The sequence below is a fragment of the Sciurus vulgaris genome (genome assembly GCF_902686455.1).
Source record: "Sciurus vulgaris genome assembly, chromosome: 6".
In the NCBI taxonomy this organism is placed as follows: domain Eukaryota; kingdom Metazoa; phylum Chordata; class Mammalia; order Rodentia; family Sciuridae; genus Sciurus; species Sciurus vulgaris.
The window spans coordinates 55,093,978-55,117,194 of NC_136466.1; the positions used below are offsets into that span (position 1 = coordinate 55,093,978).

At 38.6% G+C, this 23,217-nt stretch overlaps 1 protein-coding gene across 1 annotated transcript in view; it reads left to right on the forward strand.

Annotated features, from left to right (window-relative positions):
* The first annotated feature begins 2,855 nt into the window (after positions 1–2,855).
* The window catches only part of LOC306663981 (uncharacterized protein), a 326,186-nt gene continuing 305,824 nt past the window's right edge, over positions 2,856–23,217 (forward strand). The window contains exons 1-5 of the mRNA XM_079144669.1: positions 2,856–2,924; positions 3,683–3,761; positions 7,485–7,647; positions 8,588–8,705; positions 8,824–8,952. Coding sequence (XP_079000795.1) covers positions 7,612–7,647; positions 8,588–8,705; positions 8,824–8,952 — 283 coding nt within the window. The 5' untranslated portion in view covers positions 2,856–2,924; positions 3,683–3,761; positions 7,485–7,611. The remainder of the gene's footprint in view (positions 2,925–3,682; positions 3,762–7,484; positions 7,648–8,587; positions 8,706–8,823; positions 8,953–23,217) is intronic.

Here is a 23,217-nt window from a genome sequence, read left to right on the forward strand (position 1 = left end):
CCAGGGAAGGCTTTCTATTCAATGCTGGGGCCATAATAGTTGAGCTGGACTCAGTAAAATTTCCAGTGCTCAGAAGCCAGACCAATGTGTTATTACGCTCACTTAGACTCAAAAGTTTCGTGTGGGTATTCTAGGATTCTAGCCACTTTTATTAAATGAGGTCAAATGCACAAAGATATGGACATAGTGTAAAACAAATTCATATACCCTAAGTCTTTCTGTAAGTCAGGTTTATATTACCACTAATTTTGAAACACTTATAATTACAAGATCATTTTACATATGAGGAAACTAAGGTTCAGGAAAACAAAGTCACCTGACTTCATTAGTAAGTGGAAAGTTGGGAGTTATCTTCAAGTAAGCAGAATGTCAGATATATGAGTCATGTTCCAACGAATCAATGTGCATAGATAACTTAATCCCACCAGTCATGGAATCTTCTGCCAAAAGAAAATATTTTAAGAAGGTGCACTGTTGTCTGTGTGTCTGACCCCCTTTTAAAGCTTTCATAAGTAATGCAAATGTTTCAAAAAAATTTATACATATGTATATATAAAAGACTATATTCTTTGTATTTTTTTTAAGTGTGGTTTGTTTCTCTCCTTGTCAGTTCAGTATGGGAACAGCTATCCCCAAAGACAGGTTTTAGCTTCAGTTAAAAACAAAAAAGAGGAAAAGGGTATATATAACATGTGAAGGTTGATCCTGTTTGAATGAAAATGAATTTTTCTAAGGAAAGGAAGTGATTCTCACCTTTCTTGTTTTACCCTGTCAATGCTGACCCATCTCTTCAGAGGTACCTAAGTTTTTCGTGTATAATTGTTCAGACTTTTGATTCTAAAGGGAGATTACTCTTAAAGGCTGGCCCATTGCTTTGACTGTGCTGCTTTAAATGTGGGTCTCTAAGAAATCAGTATGAGCAACTTTCTTTGAGCCTTCAAAGTAAAGCCAAATGCTTGGTCCTCAGCGGGAAAGTGCCTTTAATTAATTCTAGACGACCTTTCCATTGAAAAGCAAAACACTGCCCGTAGGCTTTTTAGAAAGGTTAGGTTGTACCTTTTCCCTCTTATTGTTAGGAGGCAGATTTTAGTGTTTCTCACACAAGTCTGCCTCCTGTGTTTTTGTGGATGAGTGCGCTTTTTAATAAAGGAAAAGCAAAATAAAACAAGCAAGCAAAAAAACCCTGTTTGTAGCCAATTAACTTCTCGATTCTAATAAGATCTAAACCAGAGCATAGAATCTTCCATCACAATAAAATATGACTGAAGACCTCATCAATACTCATTTAGCAAATGCTTCACAGTAGACCATCTTTTTCTAATACTTAGGAATTCCATTATTTCTTATTTCAGTGAACATGCTAGAAAAAAAAATTAAGTGGAATGGGATTAGGTTTGCCATTTGTCATTTACTCAGAGTAGAAGTCTGGTCTGTCATGTGGGCACTCATACCCAGGGCTTAATGCTTTTAGTAATTATCAGGATCATGTAGAGTATGTTGATTGGTGGGAGAAAAAAAATCTTTATTAACTGCTCAGAAATAGTTAATTCTTCATTAGTCAGAGCACTGCACTAGAGGCTGCTGCTGTGAACCATGGATTAGAGTTTATGATAGTAATAACCTCCCTGAAAAAACATTTGTTACTATACTTAATGACCAGATTTTAGTGCATTAACCTTCCTTGGGAGGTCAACTAACAAAATGGATGTTAACTGCTTGTAACAACCAATTCCTCTGAAATTAATATTTAGATGCCTTTGGTGTCAAAAAACCTTCCTTCCATATCAGGGCATTAAAAACACTTCTAAATTATTAATAGCAGGCAGAATTCAATGCCTGAAAGATTTCCATTCCAATGCTCTTTATCCTCAGCCTCTTCCTATCTTCTCCAGCAGCGTTCTCTTCTGCAGGAACAAGGAAGGCATTCAGGGAAATTAGGTCTCAAAAATGCATGTGGCTCAACAATGCACTGCAGTTTTGAAAAGGTCACTCTTTAAGTTCAACAGAAATAAACATAATAGGAGTGTGAAGGGCAGCACTGAGAGCGCACTGGGAACCTGACAGGGACAAACTCCCTGCCAGGCCTCAGGCTGCAGAGCCACAGCCCTATCACCACCTGTCAGGAACTCCTTAACGACATTTTTGCATCCCTTCTGCAACCGACCTCCTGGCTTGTCTCTCCAGCCCCTCCCCTTCCCTGCAAATTGGAAACAAACCACACTTACGTCAAAACGACTTCTGAACTATTTCCTTCCCAGGCAATCCCAGAATATAAAACATGTTCTGAAAAGCTGCACTATTCCCTGGAGAAATTTTATGATTTGGTTACTGCTGTGCAGCATGCGCTGCTCCTTGGCCGAGGTAGCCTTGAGTACATGCCAAACAATGGAGCAATACTATTATTAGCCTTCCCATTCAATGGTGACAAAACAGCCCATGTATCTATTTTCAGACTGTTCTCTTCTAGTGCAATAGATATGCAGAAACCTAAACCTTGGGGCCAGGACAGGACCAGTAGGGTTAAGTACTGCCAAAGCATGCACAATGGCATGAACAGGAATATGTCTTAATGGTGGTATTTTTAGGAAGAGGTTAAGTATGTTAGATAGCCAAAGCCCCACCTGCCAAACCTCTAATGGTTTTAAGAGAGATTTAACTTTGGGGCTGGGAAAGCATTTCTGAGATCTTACCCATGAAGCTGCCATATTTAATACTTTTCTCAAATTATGATGCTGTGGTAAGATTTGTTACTCCATCATTTCAATTAGCCCATGTGCAGGCACAGAATGATAGGTCAGTATTGTAAAGTGCTAACTTTCATGATAAGGGTGGCTCTGTAAAATACACAAGTGGAAGCCTGCTTCCAGATGGCTTGTGCAGTCACAAGCAACACCAGCAGTGTTTCCAGAGGAGCCAGGCAATTGGTGGGCATTTTTGATTGTTATTTTCTGATGGGTATTTTTGTAATACTGTAAGTTTCAAGTAGACAGAGGTCCATGAAAATTTTTGACCTCTTTCTATTTGTAAATAAGATTTGCTATCTGACCATTCGACCAGGGCAAATTCTGTATAATAATGATTTTAATTTAATAGCCAAGTTTTCCATTACTTCGGGAATACTTGCAATTCAAAGTTCAATGTGTCATGCATATATATTCTCTCTTAATTGTGGTGTTTTTCTCCTTATTTATATTATTGTAGAAAACAAGCATTTTCTATAATTTATATTAATATCTTTATACTGTGATAGGTGTTGCTGATTTAATTATCAAAATTTCAGATAATGCTATTTCTCTGTGTTAAAGTTTGATGGTTTTGTGTTAAAAAGAAAAACAAGATTAGGAGGTTAAATTCACAAAGTAAAGGAAATAATGGGATATTGTAGTTTTTTCAAATGCTATTTTCCAGAAATAATTTCTAGTAGAGGCACTTAGAGAAAGATCTCTTCCCAAGTATAAAACTGAAATATGAACTGTTGACATTGTCCCCACTCCCTCTACCTTCATTCTGTACAGAAATATCAATTATAGGCTGCTGGGAGCCAGCTTTAGGATACAGTGTTTTCAATGGTAGGGATGATTAAAATACAGTTATTGCCTTGGTCTGCTTTATCTCTACACTGATAAGGTTTCTGAAGGCTATTTAACTGTTATGTGAATCATTAACTTCATTATGTTTATAGAGAACATGTTATCTCCTCCGCTTCTTGGGAACACAGATCCTTCATCACTGACCTGGAATCATTGCTGAGTATGATACAGGTAATGTACCTGCTCAATTTATTAGTGGCGGGTAGAGTTTTAAATCAGGATGTTGACCATAGTGTTGTTCACTTAATGAACTTCCATGCACTGCTTCCTGAAAACCCTTTTATGGCTTCTGTTGGCTCCATATGGCATTCTGATGAGCTTACACTTCTCCTTAAGTGCTTCTATATCAGAAAACAAGAGCAAAGCTGAAACAAAGTGAGTCATCTGGTTTTGTCTTTGCTTTCACTGCATGAGATAATGTGGAGGTGTTAATTACAAGACTTCACTGAGTCTTGACTAATAACAGTGTGCAAACAAACGCATGTCAGGCTCAGCCACAGAAAAGCTTCTACTAATAAGGTAAAACTAGCAATTAGAGCTGACAATGAAGTAATACTTTCCGTTGAATATTCATTAATGAAGTTCTTGTTTGGGAGAAGGGAGGCTTCTGATTGTCCAGATGGAAACCTAGAATAGGAACCCTGGCCATTCCTTCTAAATGAATTAAACTCCCTTTGGTGAGCCGGCACACTGGATTAATTCCCTTTTGTACTAGTGCACTGACCCTTTGCTTCAAAGGCAGAGGCCTGATGGCCACTCAGATTCCTCAATCCGTGACCGTGGCATTATAGGGATAAATTGAATTCCCAGAAGGAGAAAGATGATAGTGACCATAGAACATTACCAAGAGTGTGCTGGAAATACTGCATGTTTTATTTAAATTCTTCTCTACAGCTTCTAGGGTTTCACGAAGGAAGTGTGATTAGCTCATCAGTCTGACTGAGCCATATCACTTAGCATACAGTTCCCCTTCCCCTTCCCTTTTCTCTCTTTTCAGAAAGCAATCTGACATGTGTGGTATATGTAATATGAGATGCGTTTTTTGTCCTTACTTCCTGTCACAGAGCTCCTGGAATTTCCTGAGTGTTAGAAACATCTTTCGTTATTCATAATGAACATCTCTGAAGGTTCTTAAGTTTATGCTAATGAGGAGACGGAGGGTGGGTGCTCTGAGCCTCAGGATGGGGCCAGTCACTAGGAAGATCACTGTTACAGAGCACTATAGGGTGGAGACTTAGCCTCATTTATCCATCTTCGGGAAGAAGAAAGGGAGCTAGAGATTATGCTCTTAAAACAAACAAACAAAACAAAACAAAAACCTCTTGTTGAATAGCAATATTTGATGAGTCTCTGGGTTGCTAAACACACAGAGAGCTGGGAGGGTGGCTCACCCAGAGAGGCCACAAGAGCTCGGCTCCCTCCGCCCCAGTCTCACCCTGTCCATCTCTTTATCTGTTTGTTCATCTGTATCCCTTATGACATTTTTTATAATAATGGTCAAATGTAAATAAGTGCTTCCTCAAGCTCTGTGCGCCATCCTCGTAAATTAATTGTAAGTTAATTGAATTCAGGGGTGGGGATTATTGTGATTGTAACCAGTCAGCAGCACCGGTAGCTGGGTCTGGGATGTCACTCAGCCATAGAGTGCCTGATTAACATGTGCTAGGTCCTGGGTTCAAGCTCAAGCACTGAAACAAAACAAAACAAAACAACATCAAAACCCCAAAACAAAGCAAAACAATTAGACGTAGCCTTGACTTGAAACTGGCATCAGAAGTGCGTACAGTTATGTAGAACTAAGCCCTCATCCTGTGGGATATGACACTATTTCCAGGCAGTGTTAGAACTGATAAATTCCAGGATACCTAGCTGTTGTCCCTAGAGAATTGCTTGGTGTGTGGAAAGAGCCTCACAGATTTTTAACAGAGGGGTTGAATGTTAGAGTAGGGTTGACCAGAAATGTTTTGTATATTTTCCTTCAAAAATGTTCTTCCTTGAGCAGTGAGGAAAGAAGACTCCCTCAAAAGCCAACCTTGGGAATCTATAGCTCTTCTACATATGACATCATTATTTCTGAAACATGATCCCAAGTGACACTACCTGGGCAAGGTATGAATTTTTAAGATTTTCTTAGTAAAGATGCCCAAATGAGGAACTCAACTGATTAAAAACATTCTATTTAAGTGAACTTTAATAGTTCTATGCACATATGGGGAAATACAGAGAGAATGTTGTTTTTGGATTGAGAGAATCCAAAATTTTCCATTGGGATAAATCCTCAGGATATCAACATTTTAGAATGGATCATGATCTGTATAAAATAAAACATACTGCTTTGATATCTTGACTGCCAAAATTCTCATTTGGTGGATGTGGCTCTGGGCTCAGATTCAGAAGTTACAGTCCCAGACTTCTTTGCAAGTAGATGGTCACATTATCACACATCTGGTCAATGATGTATAAAGGAAGTTACTTAAAGCTACTAAAAACAGGACAGAAGCAGCTAGAGGCACACATTTTGCTCTTATGTGTTCTGTAGTAGCTGGAACCTACTAGCTATTTTGCATGAGTTAAGGGTGAAGAGCACCATAGAGCTAGCAATAATGGTCTAGACCTCTCTTTACGTGAGCTTCAATACTTTCTGTCTCTCTTTCTCTCTCTCTCTCTCTCATACACACACATATGCACATATACATACATACACATACTACACATACTGTTGAAACCATTAACTTCCAGTTATTTTGCACAGTTAAATGTAATTCCTAATTGATACAGGATAGATATCAGAATTGGTAGGGGGCATTTGGGGAGGGATGTTTTAAGTAACAAAGTGTTAAATGCTAATTTACTTAAAAGAGGAGGTGGGATAGTGAAGACAGATACTGCAGACTGGTATAGGCAGGTGATCTGTATTAAATGGAGCAGATCATATCTGCAGCCTCTAGGAAAGCAATCTACTGACTTTCTGATACAGGATGTTGGCATTTGCTTGATCTTTGTGCTGCTTTTAATAAAGCTCAAAGGAAGAGATGAACCCATTTAAGAGATATCTAGTTCACAGACAGATGTGGAAGAAAATACAGTGCTGCCATAAGAGATACTTTTACTTGTAATCTAAGTTGTTTGAAAATTCCAAAATCTGGGCTTTTTTTTTTTTTTTTTTTAAATTTTAGCTGGAGTTTATGTTTGAGTATTGGAACAGAAACACAAAATAAATCTAAAGTAGGGAAATAGAAGCCGAGTTCTCTCTTAAGTAAGCATTCAGGTGTAAAATGGATAAGCCTAGTATGTGACTCTAGGTTGCCTTTTTGTCTGGCTGCTTCTCAACCTCACTGTTTGTGGAAGTAACCCAAGATGACGTTCAGGCACATTTGGCAGGCAGGACAGGAAAGAGGGAAGGGAAGAAGGAAGGGAAGAGGGAAGAGAGCACTCTTTCCTTTACAGGCAATACATGTGGAAGTCGCACACATTATTTCTATTTTTCATTAGACAGATTTTGGTTTTATGTCCATCATGAACTAAAATCTTTCATTTGGGCCACTATGTTCTCAGCTAAAGAGCATGGATTCTAGTTCTATGGAAAGTGGGACAAGAACTAAGATTGTCTCTTGTGTTGAAAAGTCCTCTACCTGAGACAGAAACCATTATAAGTTTGGGATTATGATATCATGAAGTGGCTGGGGATATAGCTCAGTTGGTACAGTGCTTGCCTGTCAAGCACAAAGCCCTGGGTTCAATCCCCAGCCCCGAAAAAAAAAAAAAAAAAAATGATATCATGAAGTTAAGACACTTGGACATACTGAGTACATTGAACTAAAGAAACAGTTACAAATCAAGGTCTTTCTGACCTTCTTACACCTCTCTACCTCTTGTCACTCTGCTTTCCCTAAGTGCACAGAGAAGGCTTTTGCTGAAGATTCCTCATCTCACCCAGAGAAATTTTTCCAGAAGTAACGCAGTCGTCAAGAGTCCACTCCCTATAAAGTCATCAAACAGAGAAGATTATTTCACAGGAAAGATGACCAGAGCTGATACCTGGAACCCAGACAGTTTTGTCGCAGGCTAAGGTCTGTTCTTTGGCTAATTCATCTTCTGTAAAAGTGACTTACTCTTGCTGGCAGTTGGCACATACCTGTAATCCCAGTGGCTCAAAGCTGAGGCAGGAGGATCCCAAGTTCAAAGCCAACCTCAGCAATTTATTGAGGCCCTGAACAACTTAGAGAGATCCTGTCTCAAAAATAAAAACAGGCTGGAGATGTGGCTTAGTGGTTAGGAGCTCCTGAGTTCAATCCCTGGTACAAAGAAAAAAAAATTTACTCTTCCTCTATCATTGTCTCCTGTTTCCACTGCTGAGAGGGTGTGTAAGCTTCTTATCTCTTTGGGTTTGAGGGCACTCACTTTTCATCCTTGTGATGTTTCCAGGCATATGCTGCAATGAAGCCATGTGCCTTTGTTTTTTTTTCCCTGTTACTATGTTCATTACCTGTTTATTCCAACAGACACAATTGTTAGAACTTCAGAAGGTAGAGGGGAAGTTTCTTTTGCCCCTACATAACTTTTCTGTTCTTCTAAAATTCAGCCTTGAAAGGTTCTGCATACTATTCTTGAGTTGCCTGTGGCTTCACTTGTAAAAATATTGTAATGTAACCTGATGATAGTATATCACTTATATTTTATTTTCCAATTAAGGAAAAGAGTGATGGTGTTGGGATGTTCCATGGCAATTACAATCAAGAGAAACAACAAAAGCTAAAACCCTTTTGAGGAAATCTGGAATAGTAGATGCTATGGTTTGGATATGGCTGGAGTTCATCCCCTAAAGCTTCATGTGTGGGAAGCTTGGACTCCAGTGTGGCAGTGTTGGGAAGGGGTCTAGTGGGAGGTGATTAGATCATTGGGAGTGCTGCCTTCAGAATGGATTACTGTAGGTCTTGGGGGACCCCATATAGTGAATGGGCTGTTAGAAAAGAATAGGACCAGTCCCTGGACTCTAGCTTCCTCTCTTACTATGTGATTTCTTCTACGTGCACTCCTACATCATGAAACCATCTACCATGAAGCCTTCACCAGAGCCAAGCAGATTCTGCACCACGATCTTGGACCTCCAGAATTGTGAGCTAAATAAACCTCTTTAACTTATAAAGTTCCCAGCCTCAGATATTTTGTTATGGCAAGAGAAAAAGGAATAAGACAGTGGAACTGTCTCAAGGATTTTTTTTTTCCTAATTAGTGTGTAAAAGTATTTTCCTGAGCCGAGTGTGGTGGCACATGCCTATAGTCCCAGTGTCTCCAGAGGCTGAAGCAGGAGGATTGCAAGTTGGAGTCCAGTCTCAGCAACTTAGTGAGATCCAAACTCAAGGTAATAAAATTAAAAGGACTGGGGATGTAGCTCAGTAGTAAAATGTCCCTGAGTTCAATCCCCAGTACAAAAACAAAAACAAAAACAAATAAAAAAATACAGAAACAGTCGCCCAAATTCTCTTCCTGGGGGCTCTATTACATTGACTGAATTCAGACCAAACATTCTGAAACACTTCATTCTGCCTTGAAAAATGTGCATTGCTAATTATCTCATCAGTAGTGAATACTACATTGGTCAAATGGCATAATTGCCATTAAAGGATTATAATTCATTACTAATTGTTAAAAAAGAATTACTAAACAGTGGATAGACCTTTTTAAAATCTACAGGTTGAGAAAAAAATAGACAATATCCATTTTTAAATGACATGTTATACAAATCAGTCATGCAAACATCATGCGAAAAAATGTACCTCTATGAGAATGTTCATTAAGGCTTTATTCAAAAGTCAAAAAATTATGATCAACTTGAATATTTATCAGTAGGGGAATGGTTAAATGCAATATGGTACTGTATATATGTGTGTGGGTATGTATACACATATATAGATATATGTACACACATACATATATGTAAGTATGCATATGTGTATCTATATCTCTATCTACTATGTAACCTTTAAAAGGGGATAGATTTATGTGGAAAGATGTCCATGATATAATGCTAAATTTTTAAAATTATAAAATAGTAGTATGGTTCACATTTATTTGTATAAAACAAAATAAAATAGGAAGCATATCCATATAATTGCATGGAATTATATGTATGTAATACATGGAAGTTTCTGGAAGCTACTAATAGTATTTACAACTAGATAGTGGAATTCATTGTATTGGTATGAAGAATGAAAGATGCTTAACTTTTATAGCCTTTTATAGACTGTGCATCTTTTTAATTTTATTTTATTCTTTTTAGGTGCTGGTGTTTCTGTATAGGTCCTTATATGCACTCTTTGTGCTACACCCCCAACTCTGTACTTTTAAATTCTTAAATTGTAGTTTTAAATAGAAAAAGAGTTACTAAAGACTACAAAAACAATTTAGTTTCAATGTATATTGTCTGTAAACATTGTCATTACGCAAGGAATACATAGCATAGGAATTATTGCAGGAATTGTTTTTTACTGATTAAGAGTCAACTGGAGAAAAATATAACTTATTTGCTTAAACAACATATAACTTGTTACTGATTTATAAAATTTATATTCTTGCCCTGGAAGCAAACTCACTGCCAGGGAACATCATGAAATCTCTTACTAATGCATTTACTATTTCACAAATTGTGTCTCTTTTTTGCTAAATTTAACCTGCAAAAAAGATTTCAAACTTATTGAAGTTTGTCCTACTCAGCAGTTTTGGAACACACTGGAGAAAAATGACAAGCATTCCTTCTCTCAAATCAAGTCTAATTCAAGTTCTTATAATGGTGCAACCTCAGCCAGAACGTGCCACAGAAGAGCTCATCAGTAATTCCCTACCTTATCTACAAGGTGAGGAGAAGATTAAGGGGCCAGATGTTCATTTTGGCAACCCAGAAATTTACTTTTTAAATTATCCCATTTTATCAAAGGAAAAGTTCTAAACCAACTGGATTTCAATTTGGAATAAGGATGTGGTAAATAAGATTTCTGCTAATTTTGAGGAAGAAAGAGTTTATTCATTTTATAAGATCATGTGACTATCACATGGAGAGGCATGAAATCGGATTGGTTATAACAGAAGATGCTGTATAGAGAGAAGGCCCAACTTCTGTAACCTCTGTATATTTCAGTGTCATTGGGCATGTTGTGGTTTGGACGTGGAATGTCCTTTAAAGGCTCCTGTGTTGAAAGCTTGATTCCCAGTGTGGCAATGTTCAGAGGGATGCATTAATCATGAATGCTTTGGCTTCATCAGTGGATTAATAATTTGATAGCATTATTGGGAAGTGATGGAAACTGTGGTGGGGACTTTCTTGGAGAAAGTTGGTCTCTGTAGGCATACCCTTGGGGACTATATTTTATCTCTGGTCCCTTCCTCTCTCTCTGATTTCTGGTTGTCATGAACCTAAAGCAATGGAGCCAGTTGATCATGGACTGTGATCTCTGAATCATAAGCCAAAATAAAATTTTTCTTCCTAAATTGTTTTTCTCAGGTATTTCATCTCAGGGACAAACAAATGGCTAACACAGCACAAAAGAAGAGTTTCACAAGAGATTGCATAATAACCTTGCTTAATATGGCAAACAAAACCAACTACCAGGTACCCACCATGTCCTAGGTCTACTGAAAGTAGAAGAGAAGGCACAAATCAGGCTGCCTCAGATTTTATAATCTAGCTGGGAGAGAGATCTTTATCTATGGAACTCATTCACAATGTAAAAGTTTTATTTGGTATAATACCTGGTTATTCATTTTCGTTCCTCAAAAATTCTGCATTAGCTGTTGTTATATAAAGACCTTTCCATGCTAATATAGTAAAATGATTTTTAAATCTAATTTGTGAAGAGTGAAGAGGAAGATTCTAATAGTATTCACCATTGATTCAGAACACATATGAGCCAGGCCTGGTGACTGATGTCTGTAAGTTTGTAATTCCAGCAACTCAGGCGATTGAGGTAAGAGGATCAAAAGTTCCAGGGCAGCCTGGGCAATTTAGGGAGACCCTATCTCAAAATAAAAATAAATAAATTGATAAATAAATAAATAATAAACAAATAAAGGGCTGGGGATGTAGTTGGGTTGTAAAACCCTTGCCTAACATAAGCAAGGCCCCGGGTTTGATCCACAGTACTGGAAAACAAAACAAAACAAAATCTCACTACAAATTCCTCACTTTACAGGCATTCTCTCTGAACTGCATATCGACTCTCACAAATAATATCCACAAAATGGATATTGTTATTATTTTAATTTTGCAGAGGAAGAAACTGAGGCTGTATAAAGTTAGTGATTGAGCCAGAAATCAAGACAGCATCTGCCAGAACCCAGTCCTTTGAACCTCTGAGCTGTAAGGCTTTGCAATCCTAATGAAGGGAAATGGAGATGGGGAGGGGGTGGGGAAATCTTCAAATTCTTCCCCCCCAACAACACTTAAAAAAGAGACAGGACAAAAGAAGAATGCAGTTCTATATGCACATTTCTTTGCAGCCCTCTGACGAAGTACCTCAAAAGCTAAGCTCCCATCAATCCTGGAGAGATAGGATCAGCAAAGCACAGTGGTGGAATGAATGGTTTAAAAGGAACAGCAGCCACCAAAGAACTTTTTATGCAAGGACACCCCAAATCTGGGGCAAAGACCTCCTGGTCATTTTATCTCACAGAAGGTAGGTAGTGCTGCCTGTCAAGGTAATACATTACTACACTATTTGGAAAAACTACAGTTCTAATTAGATGAGCAAATAAATGTTCATTTCAATTTATTAATATAGCTGTAGGCCTTGTTACAATTTATCTCTCGGTTCTGAGACCAATCCATCTCGAGCTGGGAATCATTGTGGTGAAGTAACGGGTTTTAATAATGGATAAAGGCAGTGAATTATTCAGGCAGAAGGGAGCGAGCTTTGATGCCTTCACTCACTTCTTTAATTAACTGTGAGATGCTGGGCTGTCTCAAGCCTTCCAAGTTTATCTCCATCAGAAGTGTGAATTTTTCTTGGACCATGGATATGTTGTGTTCCGGCCCCCTGTAATCCAAGAAAAAGTAAGTCCGGCTATCACATTCCCATTTTGTCCCCTTACGTGCTGAGTACTATCTGCTTCAATGTTATTTTGATGGAACTTCTTGAGCAATGAACATTTTTCATGATAAAATCAATACCTGTGTTCTGTGGCACCCTTGATAAGACATCTACACATGAAAATCCAAAATATTTCAATCCTAATTGAAGTTTGAGAATTTGTCGAAAAGCAAAAAAAAAATCTAGTTCTGTCACTTCTGCATATGAACTTGGTTTAAAGTCATTCATTTTAGTGGCTTGGCGGTAGATGAACTGCTAGAAAAGAATTTTTGGGTTCTCCATTTGATACAGCATGAAACAAAAACTGAAACTCTTACCAAATGTAGCTTCGGTTACTTGTGTGGAACAGGTATATTTTAAATCTTTGCAGTGTGCCACAGGGGTTCCTGTAAATGAAAACCTCATAGTCCTCTGCAGTCAAGCAAACTGTCCAGGTTCAGGCAATTCTCTCTTTTTCCCAACATGGATCTTCTGAGCAGAAAACGCACCTGACTCATAGAACTTACCCCAGTAGAAATCAATGGTTTTGCTGTGAACACATTAATACCATGCTTAGATAATTGATTATTATCCTTATCTGGATGATCTATTTTGTTATTACCTGCTACCATGAAAGTTTGGGGGAAAAAAGTGCACATAAATTGTTATAAAGCAATTTATTGAAGCTGTGACATGAGAATTTCTCTTTCAATTTGGTCACATCAGAGAGAAAGTAAGAATCTGGGGGAGGTCTGAGCTTACCACTTCTTGGTAGAAATTGAATCACTATTTCTATAAATCAAAAGTCATGTTAAAAGCTCTGTGAAGTAAACAATGATGTATATGAATTAGCAGCACAACCGTAGTCGATACAAATCAAAGTGGCTTTATGAAGGTATTGATGTTTTCAGCTCTTCCTAAGGTTGAATACATTTAAGCTTTTATCCCCCAGGGCATTGTTGATCCAAATGAATCTATTCACTCTGAAACCAGACCATAGTTGTGGCTAGAGATAAAACTACACACAGTGACCAAAACAGGTTTCTTCCCCAAACTGAGGGCTGGCAGCTGTGGCCAGCATGCTCTCAGTGAGCTGAAATGACACAAATGACACCTAGGGCCAGTCACTGGTTTAAAAGAGGCTACATTTCTATTTGGTTTTCTTATGTATTAATTTTTTAAAGCTTGGAATTGCTCAGAATTTGACTCAGTAGAATTTGTCTGGATGTGTTAACCTGGTTTTCTATATCATGATAATTGAAAGAACTCCTCAGTGACTGTATCCTGTTACTGGATGTGGATTAATTGACTAGATGCTAGAGATGTAACCTGCATATTTTAAAAATCAGATAATTCAGACCTCCTGTTAGAATTTCCTAGATTAGCTAAAGTGCACAAAACATCAGATTGTAATTGGATGAATACAGAGAAATAAAACGGAGTATCTGTTTCCACAAAATATTGGCATCATTCAGAGAAAGTAACCCATTTCTATTGGTCTCTCTGTTGTTCAGAGAAGTGTTCTTTGCACATTGGATCCATATAGGAATTTATCTTCCTTTTCCTCTTAGGATATTAGATCATCTAACTGTCTTCAAAAGGACCAGCCTCAACTGGTCTGGCCAAGGGTACATCCATAGAGACCAGTACTTATCAGAAAGAACACCAAACCTAAACTGATAAGTGAGTGGAAGTCATTCATCTTTTAAAACCCGTAAAAAAAGAGAATTGTAAATTAAAATGTCTACAATAGGTTCAACACCTCTGTCTTAGCCCCTCCCCTTCCTTTGTCATGGTATGGCATTCAAGTGTGGGAATGTTTCTCCTAAACATGTGTAAATCACACATTTAGTCATGCTGCACCCAGGAGTACCATAGAGGACCAGGGGAGGGAGGCAGAAGATATTAAAATACTGGTCCAGTAGTTTGTTAATGAAACATTTACACAAGCATTTTATATTGTTGTAATAAAAAAGGGGGGGCCTTTTTCATCGCACCCCTTTCATTACTTAGCACAGTCTGTAAGAGGATTAATGGGGGGGAGGTGCTTATCAGTTGAGTCTCAGGATTGGTAATGCTGGGTTCTTAATAGATTGCCTCTGGATTTAGGATTACTGCGGTGCAAATTCTTGCTGGCTTTCAATAGAATAGAAAGAAGTTTGTTTTGCCCCCTTCAAGGAGAAGGGCTATTGACTTGGTGATGAAATGACCTAGGACTCTGGGTTTATTCGGACTTCTCCCTCCTGCTTCTGTCACTTCAAAGACGGATTACTTATTTATTTATTTACTTGGGCTCCTGGTAGTCAATGCATCAAAATATGCACTAATCTCTCCACTCCTGCGATTAAGAAACAGCTCACCAGGCAAGTTTTGGTAGCAACCAACTGACTTCTTAGAATGTTCATATTAAGGATCTGGTTCATTAATAAGAAACTACCCAGAAGATAGATCTATATCGTAGAAGCTTGCATTCTCTGTTGCTCATTTTCAGAAAGCTTTCCTAACAGTTCAGATAAACTACATATTTTGGAGGGCACTGAAGTGAATAAGTGACCCTTTTATTTTTCTGGGGAGTTAGAGGCAGCTTTTGTTGGCAGTCTTGTGAAAGAGTACAGTACTGGTGGATCATGCTGCTTGAGGTCCCGTGACTTCACACTATTTTTAGCACAAGGAAGATGTTAGTTGTAACAGTGTACAATGGGCTAATCAGCCATAATAGAACTCACACTGTTTTTTACTTCACATTGCACTTATTATGTGCCTTGAATGTAAACAGCTCTTCGCTTCTGACAAAGATGGCAGTTTGCCATGGTGGGATTCAGCCTTCTCTAAAGCTCAGCAAACACTGAATAGAAACAAGCCTGAGGACTCTGAAAAAGCAATTGTTTGAATTTATGTCACTGGCAGCCTTAGACAAAATTATTTTTTTGTTACTTCCATCTTTTCCTTCCTATCTCCCTCCTCAAATTAGCAAGTATTCACATATGCCAGTTATCTGTGTATGAAAAATTATTTCTATTATTTTCCACCCACATTTAAAGAATCAATAAATCGCATTTTATATAGCTTTGAATAATGACATCCCTGTACATTTTATACCCATTGTGAAATATGTGGAACTTGATGTAATAATATAATGCTTGATCAGGGGAATAGATTGAAGTCGCTTTAGAGCATGATAAAAGATTCTATTTGAAATTATACCCAACACCAAAAAGAAGTTCATTGTTTTGTACCATCTGTAAGTACCATTAGCAGATTTAATAGTTTGTTCTCAAAACAGATTTAGAGCAATTTACTATAAAGCAAATTATTGTTGGCTAGGTTTCCTGCATTGTTATCATTCTATGATTTTCCAACCACTGTGGCTTATTTAGAAGTGCTTTTTAAATTTTTTTTTTTTTTTTTTTTTTTTTTTTTTTATCAGAGTAATACATGCACATGGTGAAAACAATGAAATAGTACAAGAGGGCCTAGAAAGAAAAGCAATTCTCCCCACAGGCCTCCTCCACACCCAGGGCCATTCCTAGCAGTGACTTTTAGGGTTTTTTGTTTTGTTTTGTTTTTTCATTCTTCTTCTAGGGGATTACCTTCTAAACTCAAAGTAATAGGCTTTTAACAGTATTTCTTGATTGATTAGTTTATTGATTCAATAAATATTTACAACAAACAAATGCCTACTATCTGCCACACACTGTACTAAGACTGAAATACAACAGTCACCCAAACAGACAAAAGTCCCTGCCTCTGGAGTTTCCATTCTACTGGGGTGGTGCCCAGGGGCAGATGATAAACACCATCAAGGAGCACTTGACATGTCACATTAAAAAATAAAAGCTACTAGAGAACAAAATAAATGGCAGAGGTGGTTTAAGGGGTCCCAAGGATGGGGAGGTGGTTTGCAGTTTAAGGTGGTCAGGGATGGCGAAGAATGTCGTATTTGATCAAGGACATAAAGGAGCAGTACAGTGACCCATGAGGACCTCTCCAGGGTGAGTGATCCAGGTGGGAGGAGCAGGGAGCACAGAGGCCTTGGTCGGGAAGCAGCTGGCTGGGTTAAGGAACAGCAAGGAGTCCGGTGTGGCTGAGGCAGAAGGAGCAAAGGAAAGTATAGTAGGAGATGGGGCATGGGAGGCAAAGTCATGGGGTTAGGAGGCTGACCATATAGGCCCTTTAAAAATTCCGTTCAGTGTGAGATAAGCGTGAGTGATGGGAAGGATTTGAGCAGATGATTAAACCATATCTAAGCTTTGCTTTATTAAAGCAAGGATGTACAGGGGCAAGAATGGAAGCAGGAAATTTTAAATCTCTGGGTGATCCAAGTGAGAGAAGAGGAATTCAGAACAAGTTAATAGTCTTGGAGGAGATAAAAAAAGAAGTGGTCAGATTCTGGGTGTACAGTGATGCTTACATGAATTTATAGAATGTGGTAGTTAATTCAAAGTGTCAACATGATTGAATTAAGAAGATGCCTAAGATTAAGGGACCTCTGGGTGTCTCAGTGAGGGTATTTCTAGGAATGATTGGTCTGTGGGATAGCCAACTAAAGCAGAGAACTACCCTACGTGTAGGCAGCACAGTCCAATAGTTTGGGGGCTTGAATGGGACAAAAGTTAGAAGAACAGGGAAGCAGCAGCAGACATAGGGTACATTTTTCTTGAGTGGGTTCTTGACTGTTGCTGAGAGCATCAGACTTCAGCTCCTTCACTCTTCCAAAGTGAACTCTGACCAGTGACTCTCCAGGTAGTATCCAGGCCTTCAGTCCTGGATGGGTGTGGCACCATTGATCCCTCTTGTTCTGAGACTCCAGCTTCTTGGAGCTGAGCAGTTATTGGTTCCTCTAGCTTTCCAGCCTGCAGATGGCCATTGTGGGATTACCCACTTCTGGTTGTGTAAGCCAGCCCAATAAATCCCCTTTTTATAAATATATATATATATATATACACACATATATACACAGAAAGAGACAGAGAGACAGAGAGAGAGAGAGAGAGAATAATGAAAGAGAGGAAGAAACGCAGGCTATGAAATATTTGCAGTCTTTTATGACTCACAGTAATACACCCAAGTTAGGGAAAGGATTATGAAGAGAACTGAAATCCTGCAGCAAAGTAAAAGATAATACTAAAAATATTAGGATAATGAATCATTAGAAGTATTTCCTTTAGAGTTTAGAGTTAGTATTCAGAAAATGTTCAGAATGAAAGAAAATATATGAAAAATAGCATTGCTATATATAGATGAAGTCACCTTTAAGTATTATAAAACCCAATGTCAACAGAAACTTTATAAACCAATAAATAGTTTTAACAAAAAATGTGATAGTATGTATGAATACATATATAAACTCTCACAATGCTGTTCTGATGGGTAAAAAATAATTCATAGATTTAATGAAAATACGTACTGCAGATACAATCCTGGATGCTTAATTGTGAGAGAAGAAAACATTTAACTTGTTTAAGCAAGAATGCAACAAGCAAAGTAAGTGAGTAGAATTGGAAGTGGTGGTTATTCTTTTGGGGAATAAATTAGTTGTCTTTGCTGCATAAGCAATTACACCACAATGTAGTAGCTGAAAACTACAAACATGTATCACAATCTTACAGTTTCTTTGCATCAGGAATTTAGGGAAGAGCTTAACAAGATACCTTTTGCTCAAGACCTTTTATGAGGGTATACTCAAGCTGTCAACCAGAACTGCAAGTCATCTTCAAGACTCAACCGGGCCGTTGTATCTGCTCCCACATTCAAGCCTGTGGTTGCTAGGATTCAGTTTCTTGCAGGCTTCTGTCTTGAGAGTCCCAGTTTCTCTTGTGCTGTCAGACTGAGGGCCTTGGGCCTTGGTTCCTTGCTCTACCACAAGGTTCTTATTTTTTTGTTTGTTTTGGTACTGGGGATTGAGCCCAGGGGCACTCTACCACTGAGCCACATCTTCAGTCATTTTTATTTTTTATTTCGAGACAGGTTCTCTCTAAGTTACTGAGGGCCTCACTAAGTTGCTGAGGCTGGCATCAATCTTGTGATCCTCCTGCCTCAGCCTCCTGAGTAACTGAGATTATAGGCATGTGCCACCACACCTAGCTACCACAAGCTTCTATCCGTAGCACTGCTAACAGGATAGTAAATGTGATTTTTTTTAAAGGATGAGAATGAAAAGCTTAAAACAGTAGAAACCCTCTGTCACAGGAAGCAGACACTGAAGCAGTATTAGAATGTGAAAGTTTTATTGGTAAATAAAACCCAAGAAAAGAAAAAGGAGGAAGCAGGTTGGGGCAGGGGAATGGGAAACTGAAAAAGTCCAAAGAGGAGGTAGAACAAGCTTTCCCAGGAGTAGAATCTCAAGTTGGGAGTAATAGCTGGTGTCTTAAACAAGCTCTTATTGAGCAATAAGTGTCTAAAGGTTGCCCTGAGAATTAGAGTAACCTCAGTTTGAAAACTGAAGAGAACCCCAAGAAGACTGGTAGCTGGAGGTTGTCTTCTACCTGCACTCTTTATCTGGGCAACAAGTCCATTTTTTAAAAAATGTATTTTTTAGTTGTAGATGGACACAATACTTTACAATACTTTATTTTATTTATTTATTTGTATGTGGTGCTGAGGATGGAACCCAATGTTTCACACGTGCTAGGGAAGCGCTCTACCACCAAGCTACAACTCCAGCCCAGCCCGAGTTCATTTTTAAGGATGAATCTGAACAGGTTGTGTTATGGTTCAGATGTGAGGTGTTCCCTAAAAGCACATATGTGAGACAATGCAAGAAAGTTTCCAGGTGAAATGATTGAGTTTTGAAAGCCTTCAACCAATCAGGGCATATCAGTGTGTGAATCCACTTGAATGGATTAACTGGTTGGTAACTGTAGGCAAGAGGCGGGTGGCTGGAAGAGGTGGGTCTCTGAGGTCATATGTATTTTGACCTTTGGGCTATGTATTTTGTCCATGGTAAGCTGAGCTCTTTCTCTCTGCTCTCTGGTTGCCATGTTCTGATCTGCTTTCCTCTTTCATTATGACTGACATTCTGCCTCACCTTTTCCCAGAGAAATAGAGCTGGATATCGATGAATGGAGACCTCTGAAACTGTGAGCGCCAAATAAACTTTTCCTTCTCTAAAATTGTTCTCCTCAGGTCTTTTGGTTGCAGCAATGAAAAAGTTAACCAAAACAGGTTGTTTTCATCTCTACCTGTCTACTTCTTTCATCATGCAGATCTACTTTTCTATGCAAGCATGGACAGCAGCTCCTCCAAAGCTCTGATGGGCCTTCCTGAGCAAAACTTAGAAGCAAGAAGTTATTGAGAAGAACTACACCCCATTAGTGCAGTATCTCTCCTTCATTATTCATTCTAAAATCCCTGCTCCTTCAGATACTACCTCTGCTGTTCTTATTGGCTTAGCAGAGGTCAGATTTAAGCCTTCAGCTGAAGGTTCTGAGTCCTTAGCACTCATACCTAGGACCGGTGTTAGCATCTGCCTATTTTGACAAAGAAGTACCAAGGGACACCTTGATATGTTACTTGAGTTCCCTACAATCTGCAATAACAGCACAATCTCCTCCAACTGATCACAGATGATAAGCAGGAGACTTTCTTCTTGCTTATTCTTCCCTAAACAAAAGGAACCCCAAATGCCTGGGGGAAGCCATGGCTATTAACCAAGTGGGAGCCTGTTTCCCCTAGAAAGAATATTGACCTTTTGGGGGTTAGAATCTCTGACTCTCTAAAGCATAGAGTTGTGTGGATGGGAGGCACAGGCTTTCACAGAGTGACACTTGCTAATGATATGTAGAGTCATTACTGCTGGGGACATGACATTATATAATCACCTCCCATTCCACATCTTGGAGGATTTCATCTGCATGAAGTCATGTTTCAGATGTGGTACTTCACTAGGCCATTCCAATGCTCTATCAGGCTGGAAGCTTCTGGGTGGTGTTACATGCAATATAAGTTGTGGATCTTATGGACATGAGTTCATTCCCACACTTTTTCTGCCTTAAAATGGATTCACTGGTTGGGTAATATCTGTGTGAGAATCCCTGTGAATTAAACATTCCATTAATTCCAGAAGAGCATGCTGACTGAGGCCTTGTGGTAGGAGAAAGAAAACCCATGTTTAGAACAGGTATTCTTGTGAGAAAACACAGTTGTCCTTATGGGGCAGAATGGGTCCATCGTAGTCACCATGCTCTGGAATAGTGCCACGTTGTAGGCTCAGAATTGGTCTCCATTTTTGGCCAGTTGTACATTCAGAGGTTGCAGTAGCTAGAGAGGTTTGGTGAGTGGGAGTGTGTGCTATTAGACAAGTAGAGCTTTCACTCTGACACTGTAGCCACTTCATTTAAGTGAACATTGTGCCCAGTCTGGCTAAATCAAGGTTGAGTCCCATGAACTGACGGAGTCATTTTGTTTCCATATGAAGTTGGTTAGTGTGTCTTCCATAGTGGGAGCTCTCATTGGGCATTTACTTCTGCACTTTGTGATCACTTTGTGTCCATACATGTACTGTCACCTCAATTCTTATCCATGATCTTTCAGTTTTTTCCTTCTAGATCTCTGACCAGCCATCTAGGTCATTCCTTCTTATTTTTCTACTTTAAGCTCATGATGCGGGATCACTACACAGTCATAGTGAGCCATAGGGAGTTCAGTCATGAGTTGACAGAAGAGAGCAGGTACATTTGTTGAGAGTGACAGAGGGCTGGGCTACCCACTCATATAGCTGCTTTTGCCTTCCTGTCTTGCTCACACTTGACCAGGAGCTACCATATCTGTGTTATGGTGGACTGTTGCTGGCCCATTCAAATTTGCAACTTATAGTGTTTAAAAGGACCCAACTTCTGATCTGATACATAGTCACTTAGTGTTCCATAGTCAAGTATTTTTGTCTTTAACAGGAAGTAGTAGATCAGAAACTGTTTTTCCAAAAAAAAAAAAAAAAGAAAGAAAGGAAGAAAGAAAGAAAGAAAGAAAAAAATGTTATTTTTAGCAGCAGATAACTTAAGTTTGTTCTAGAACTCCAGGAACTTACCATTATGGTTCTGCCATTGAGATTTACTATAAACTCTACTACATACTTTTCTATCACTGACACTGACAATACCTATGTTCTGTCAAGTTGGGGGCCCAAGTGATAAGACTAATGCAACATCTTGGAACTGCTGTACAGTCTTTTCCTGATTTGGGTATCCCTCAAAGTGGAAATCTGATTTATTTGGATATGGGCTAGAAAAATATTTCTAGGTACTATATAAATTGATGATCAGTATAATGTCATCAATATAATGAATCAATTTGGTGTTCTTTAGGATATCTAAGCAATCCATATCTCTTCAGAGATAATGTATTTTGAGAGAGGGAGGAAGTAAACAGTTTGGGCAAGTGAATGTTATTGGAAATTCACACATACCAAACACGAATATAAATTCATATTTCTACAAACAAATTGTCATTAGATTTCAGGAGGTATAAAAAACAAATCCCTTTACATGATAACTCTACCTCAAGAGTTTATCCTAAGGAAGTGATCAGAAATGTGAACAGAGATTTATGGGTAAATATATTCCCTTTAGCTTCATTTGTGTTGTATCAAAACATAGAAGCAGCCTAATGTCCCAAATTATGAAAAGAGTTATATAAACTACATTGTATCTGTGTGACATTATATTATACAGTCATTAAATGAAAGTGTGTGATGTCTTTAATGTCAAGAGATAATGCTTATGACATGTTGAGTGAAAGTGAGAATGTATATGAAATAGTACCTCGAATTTGTAAGAATCCATAGAAAGATATTCAAAAGAAAATATGCCAAAAATATAAACATTAATTTGGATATCTTTGAGTGATTTTATATTCTTTTTTTACTTTCAAACATGACAATCGCTGAGAGCTTTCCCTGTCCACAGTGCAGTGCAGGGACTGGATCATGTGCTTCTGTCTGTCTGCCGGCTATATTTAGTGCTGGCTAATCTCTTAGCATTTTCTGCATGGTGTCTGAGATCTGTGTGTGTGTGTGTGTGTGTGTGTGTGTGTGTGTGTGTGTGTGTACTATGTGATTCTGACAAGAACTACCCAGAGTCAGTCAGATTTCACAGGTTGAAAGCACAATCCCTGACAAGATTCTCTAAGCCTCAGCTCAAACTTAGAGGTTTCCAGTCCATGTCTCTCTAACCGAACTGGTTACAAATTCAAGAATCCCCAGTACCTTCTCAGATTTTCTGATTTCTTAGAATGACTTGCAGAATTCAAAAAGGCACTATATTTAGAATTATAATTTTATTATAAAGAAATTGATCAAGACTAGCCAAATGAAGAGACATGTAGACTGAGCTCCAAGAGATTTCCCAATAGAACCTTCCATATACTTAGGAGGTGTCGCCTCCCAGCACACTGTTGTGTATCACTAACTTGGAAGCTCACTGGAGCTGTGGGAGTCCAGAGGTTTTAGTGAAATTTTATCCCATAGTTTGAATGATTGGATTGACATGGGATTGAACTCAAGCCCTAGCTCCTTCTTCCTTCCTCAGAGGTAGGGAAGTCAGAGTGGGCTCAAAGTCCAAACCCCAAGC